Genomic DNA, 6738 nt, shown 5'->3' with positions numbered 1-6738 from the left:
GTGGTAAAAGGCACAGGGAACAAGTTAAATATATGAATATGTTGGTAATTTTTTTCCTTAACTCATTAAATGCTAGTGAAAATGAGGCAAACAGTAGTCTATAGCTAAGCTAATTATGCTAAATGGTTGATAATCTCACACAGTCTACCCACCTCTTTTGGAGAAAAACTGGGTTATAAATTAACATTCTTGTACCTTTTCTATCGTTCCCTCTCTACTTTGTTTTTGAAAACCTGATTTTATAACTTTTCTTAGCAACATGGTAACTGCCACAGTCGCTGCCGCATTCAGCTGCAGCTTCTACTGACAGTCGCTCCATACGTCACTGTTAAGCGCTCCAAGCAGGAATGAACCATTTAACACAGATAGGGGGTTCAGGGCAAAAACAGATGTGTGTTTTTTGGTCTGGTAGGGGCAACATTAAATTTTTACTGCTAAAAACAATCTTTGAAAATACAATATGATTAATTTTGTATTTGACAGGACCACAATTTTTTTATTTTATGTCTATGAACAAAATCTAAATATTTAAATTGTGGAGGGCCCCCTGCTGGTCAGGGCCCCTCGAATCGTCATCACTTTTCACCCCTTTACCGAGCCCCTGTGTGCCTCTATAGGTCTTACGTGCCACAGCTAAGGTCAGGGTTCATAATACAATAAGTGAGAGACATGAATGACAAGTTTGTATTTACTCTTCATCTTGTCTGATATAAAATTCTGTTTGAATCTCTTTAAACATTTCAGTGTCACAAAAAGAGCAAAAACAAAATGCTTGTGCCTGTTCATTTTGTTGTACTGTGTTTTTAACTGAACTCTATGAGTTGTCTGTACTGCGAAGGGGATAACGGTCTGTATTCCTAAATCGACTAATATTTTCCTTTTAATGTGTCTTTTTTGAAAGTTCTTTGTCATTTCCTGTGAGTGCATCTACTTGGTAAAAAAAAATACATTAAAAAAAATAAATTTCCTTTAAGTGGAATTTTCTTTCATTTCATGCAAATTTTTTAAAAAAATGTCTTGAAACTACATTGGCACTTATGTTGCAGAGGTCCATTGAAGTCCCAGATCTTGCTTGTGTTGATGGGCAGCAGTCAATTCTCAACATATTACTGATGCCATTTGCTTTGTTCATCATATGTTAAGATGTTATAAAGAGAAGTGGCACATTGTGTACAAAATGCTGTTCTGAAAGCAAGTCCTGAACAGTGATCAGTTCTTCTTTGTAATATTACACTAAGCTCTTGTCATCCACAGACATGCCAGCAAAGACAGCCACTGGAACAATAGCCATTCAAGTCACTGACTCCAATGACCACTGTCCGACTTTGACCACTACTTACAACAGTCTGTGCTCTGATAAGAAGACTGTGTATGTTACTGCATTTGATGAAGATGTCAGTCCAAATGCTGCTCCATTCACTTTTCAAATTATACCAGAAGGTACTCGAGGCAACTGGGAAATAGAAGTCATCAATGGTAAGTAAATAAAATAATTAAATTTAGAAAATAACAACAAAAAATGTGTGTCAAATCATCAAGGAAATGCATGCAGACATAAAACATATAGTACACAGTTTTTCAGTGGAGGAGCTTGATATTTTCGAAGATGTCTCATGTTATACTGTCACAACATAGTGACAGTTTTAATATTTTTTTTAAATAAAAGTTGCATACTGTTGCTTTAACTCTTGAATATTTTGAAAAACATTATAAATCATGGTCAACTCAACGGTTGCACAGTGCTCATTTCTGCTTGTTGCAAAACTAGCCTAAATATTTGGCAGAAGTTTTTTATACACATATACTTTTTCTTCCAGGAGTCTTGCAATTCATTCAGATAACCCTAATTAACAATTGTCATCACATTAGAACATATAACTGCATCAGAAATAAAAGCTGTGGCGGCTGCATAAATGTACCATACATAAAATAATTTTGGCCAAAAGTACACCCCTGACGCTATTAACTTAATGAATAGTGGCAAAGAACTTAAATGAAATAAATACTAACACTAACATATATTTTCTTATAGCTTGTCATACATACTAACATGTCCTAATCCAGAATATAATTTGAAAGCCTCTCTTACCAAGTAGGTTACTGTTTTAGGTGAAATGAGATGACTTTGTGTTCAAACTTGGTAGAAGTTTGAAAAAGAAAACAAATTGTGTGTTTGACATTTGACATTCTTGTCTCCAGATACAACAGCTGCTCTTCATTCAGCCAAAGCACTGTGGCCTGGCAGATATGAACTGCAAGTAGAGGTGAAAGATGCTCAGGGTCTGTCCTGTGAAGAGGAACAGGTGTTTACTGTGGATGTCTGTACTTGTGTGGGAAAAGAAGACTGCAGATTAAAGGCATCTAGGGGAGACGCCCGTTCATCTGACTTTTCTAGACGTGCCATTGGTCCAGTCGTAACAGCTATGTTCTTATTGATGTGTAAGTTTGGTTCAATACTAACACTAAAATTATATGAACAAATACAAGGGCAGCAGGCAGATTCAAGGGATACAGCAAATAAATTAATAAATATTTTTGAAAAATAAAGACTAGACTGATTTACAAGGTGTCAAAGTAATAGCTTAATAAAAACACTCAAAAGCCTGCTGGAAATGGCTTTTTCTGGAAACCGTGGGTTTGACCTTGATGATTGAGTTTAGAGCATCAAACTCAATCATTATCAGAAGTCAGGGTCAGGAGTTCTAAAATCGTCTTAAAAAAGTGATGGACGCATATCTGGTATAAAAATTCAACTAGTCAAAATCAATAATTTTTTAAAGAGACTTGATGTTGAAGTTACCAGTGCTGTTTAACTTATTTACTCATTTTTATTTTATTGTGTTGGGGTTGAAATTTCATAATATCAGTTACAGTAAGTTATTTTCCTGAACTCTTTCTGCACACATTGACCCAAAATCAGTTACAAATGCATAGGCTCTCAAAGCTCAGAATTGAAAACAGGCTCAATCCTGGAACTTACTGAATGAATTAAAGAAATACTCAAAAAGCCATTTAGCTCCTGTCTCTTCAGTAGCATGAAAGACTGGTATAAAGCCAGAATTATACCTGTTTAACTTTCATGACATAAGTCGCGTCTATTCATTAGACGCTGAATGTTTTTACAAAACAAAATAAATAGCACAGCTCTGTCATTGCAGGTTCAACACAAAAACGTGTTATATGACTAAAAATATTCATTATCAATCCATGATCTTCCATTTGATCTGGGATCAGGTCATTGGGGCAGCAGCTAAGTATAGAGGCTCAGACCCCCATAGGGGTGGACTGGCACACGGGGCGACCGGAGAATTCCCCGATGGGCCGCTCTATTACTGTACCGGTGCCACTCAAAGCTTTAGTTTTTCACACAAAATCAAAGCATAAGGGGATTGTTGAGTATACTGCACTGTTGATCTGTTGATTTTCATTCTTCTATGGGTTATCAAGAAAGTTTTTACATTTATCACAAGCTTTTTCTTCTCTTTGCAGTGGTCCCTCTGCTGCTGGTGTTTTGTCAGTGTGGAGGGGCAAACACCATCTTCTCAGACCAGTTTAGTGATCTGCCATTTGACACTAAAGAGCACCTAATAAACTATCAAACTGAATGCATAGGAGAGGATAAGGTGTGTTGGAATCATTACTAATCCTCTTTCCATGTCAAGTGATACATGTACCACTACTTATAATTTGCTACTGTGGGGCAGTAAGTTGTACAAACAAGATATGCAAATGTTTGGTAACATTAACTAATTCTCCTGTAGTTAAATATATTATGGAGATCTGCCAAAATATTAGGTATATCTGTTCTCATTTTTTAGAGCAGTCTTTCTCAAACTGTGGTCCACACACTGGTGATCACGCTATTCAATTTAAAATTTGTTAAAATATCTTGTATGTTCATGAGTTGTTTTATTTCTCTAGGATGTTCCTGTTCATTTGGTGCCTGTCATGTATGGTACCCAACAAAAAACTGAGGCAGCACCAGGACCAAATTTCAATACTGGTTCTTCAGCAGCATTCACAGAAACACTTAAGACTGAAACCTACTATGAATCGGACCAAATATTTCAGCCGACCTCCACAAAGATGGTGAACGCTGACATAGACTATAGGGTTTCAACTGAGTTTTACAATCCAAGTAATGAAATTGACTCATTCAGCCGAAAAACACAAAGTATTCATCAAATAGGTTGCTTTGAGGACATAGGCCTTCCTGATGTTTTTCTCAGTGATTACTTCTCCCAGGTAACTTACTGACTATATTTTGATCTCATTAGATCTCTTGAATAAACACACTTATTTGAGAACATTGTCAGTAATCCTTGTTCTGTTTCTCTTCCTCAAACAGAAATCTACAATTACAGTGCCATCTGAAGACATCCTCTTGGAATATGACTTTGAGGGCCAGGGCTCTTCTGCTGGTTCGGTGGGGAGCTGCAGCATCTTAGAACCTGACAATGACCTGAACTTTCTCACTGACCTTGGACCAAAGTTCAGGACACTTGCTGAGATCTGTTCACCTCCTACACTAACATCAAAAACAATGGTGATACAAAAGGCATCAGGATCTGTCAAAACCACCACTGATATCACTGAGCCTGTCTTTAAACCTAAATTTAACCATGAAATTCAGGCAAAGCATGTTGATGTTAAAGCTGAAAAGAAAGTATCATCTGCAAAGTTTGTTCAATCTCATGTCAGTACAGCAACCAAAGAGTCAACAACCAAACAGTCGACAACCACAACTCTCCCTCACTCTAGTAGTACTAACATTAGTCATTCTGCTAAACTTTCTTACCCAGCTCAGACAGTTGTATTACAGCAGCCACCAGTTTACTATACCGCTAGCCCTGTACTACAACCAATGCATTACATAGTTCAACCAAATGTACAGAACACATTTGTGCTGGAGGATGGAACCCATGCAAACACGTTTCCAGGCCTCTATGTTATCAATGATCCAAAGAGTACGTCTGGATTGGTTTATGGAAGAACCCAAAGCTCCCTTTCAGGGCTTGTTATCCAGGACACTGAGGGCCTTAGAAGTCCTATAAGTCCTGTTAGCCCCACAGGTTCACTTCAAACCACTGTGTTGCTGCCTAGTCCATCTTTCTCCCAGGGCTCTTTGGAAGGCTCTACAGTCTATGGGCAAAATCTTGGTGGAAATTATGTGTTACTCAAGGATGAGGTACAGGAGTGGGGCCCAGGTTCACCTCAAGGCATTTTGCCTGGAGATGCTATCCTGGTAAAAAAGGCTGCTCCCCCTCAGGGGGTTTTAGGCTTGGCAGCCCAGGAGAAAGAGTTTATTTGTTCATTTTGTCATTTTTTAGTTAAGAAGGCTAATGGTGGTGGTGGTGTTATTGTGAAAGGGGAGATGAGCTTTGGGTCTTTCAGTGTTTTGAAATATCTCACTAAGCAGCAAACAATGTGGATTTGGTTGTGTAAAGTAAGAGTTGATGAATTAAATTTTAACATTTTCCAAAGAAGCTCTCAGCTTAACCAAGCAAATCCTTCCTCTTGTATCCTATCATATAGACAAGAGCTGTCAATAGAAGTTCAAAACAATACCATTATTTTTTGTCCTTATAAGAGAAAGACTACTAATGCAGATAAAGAAATAATTAAAAAGAAGTTGCCAGAAAAGAAGAATCTTCAAGAGATAATCATGTTTAAAATTGCTGCTAATACTTGTACAAAAGCTTCTAAACGAAAAGCATCAGAAATATCTTTATTTAGAATGCATTTATCTTTTTATTATATTTCTTTACATGTTGCAATTTCAGTTTATACATATTGAGAATTTATTAAATGAATCTACAAGAAAAATCTGACCCCAGAATGGTGGTGGCAGTCTAGAGCTGTCGTAATTTTATCTTCTGGACATAGAAAATAGATTTTTGATCATTAAGGTTCTGTCTTCAGAATTGATTCAAACATTTAAACTGAAGACCTGCTTTACACTCTCAGTGTCAAGCAGCACTCTAATAGTTTAAATATTTAAATTTAAACTATCAGGTATGTGCATGGTGTACTTTTTGTTTCTCTCAGTCAAGGAGATGGGCTATTTAAGCTGTGGAGTCTGTGTTCTTCCTTTGAGTGCTTCAAACCATTTTCATCTTGACCATGGCCAAATTATGCCCGAAGAAAAAGATAGTTCTTTTTCACAGATAGAACTATCTGTGAAAAAATTTCTCAAAATTATGGCAGTCACCTGAAATCACTGGGTGAGCACATAATCTGACTAAAGCAAGTACAGCAGTGCTGGTCCAGGTGGTGATTTGTACCTTGTTTGGAATTAAAATTTTACTGATCTATTTTTATTATTATGTGGACTTAGAGCTGCTTCTTGTTTCTTAATGCTATTTTCTGTGGATGACAACATCTTAGCTGTAGTGTGCACTATCCTATGCTGTCTGAAGTTTATATGCATTATAATAGGCTCATTGGAAACTAACATGAGACAGAGTGGTGTATGAAATGTTTATCACATCTATATTTTTTCCAATAAACAATTACTTTCGATTCTGTTTTATCTCATTTTACATACAAATAAAATAGTATCTTAAAAATACAACAACAAAAAAACACTTTAGGCAGAGCTTCAGCACCTTCATGAATTTGTGGACTGACTACAAAAGAAAGCAACTAAACATGGTGTATTTTAAAATGCTGTTCCCAAAAAAATAGCTTGCAGATGCAAATGAGCTTCTTTTTTTTTGCTAAAATCTGGTACTGCGC

At 36.7% G+C, this 6738-nt stretch overlaps 1 protein-coding gene across 1 annotated transcript in view; it reads left to right on the top strand.

Moving 5' to 3' along the window:
- The window catches only part of LOC103129664 (desmoglein-2), a 38044-nt gene extending 31522 nt beyond the window's left edge, over nt 1-6522 (top strand). The window contains exons 10-14 of the mRNA XM_016665310.1: nt 1255-1476; nt 2200-2439; nt 3490-3623; nt 3922-4245; nt 4349-6522. Of these exons, the coding sequence (XP_016520796.1) occupies nt 1255-1476; nt 2200-2439; nt 3490-3623; nt 3922-4245; nt 4349-5797 (2369 nt within the window). The 3' untranslated portion in view covers nt 5798-6522. The remainder of the gene's footprint in view (nt 1-1254; nt 1477-2199; nt 2440-3489; nt 3624-3921; nt 4246-4348) is intronic.
- The last annotated feature ends 216 nt before the right edge of the window (nt 6523-6738 follow it).

Source organism: Poecilia formosa, unplaced genomic scaffold (assembly GCF_000485575.1).
Source record: "Poecilia formosa unplaced genomic scaffold, Poecilia_formosa-5.1.2 Scaffold564, whole genome shotgun sequence".
NCBI classification, from domain to species: domain Eukaryota; kingdom Metazoa; phylum Chordata; class Actinopteri; order Cyprinodontiformes; family Poeciliidae; genus Poecilia; species Poecilia formosa.
The sequence above is the reverse complement of the archived record's forward strand: the minus strand, read 5'-3'. Positions and strand labels throughout refer to the sequence as shown.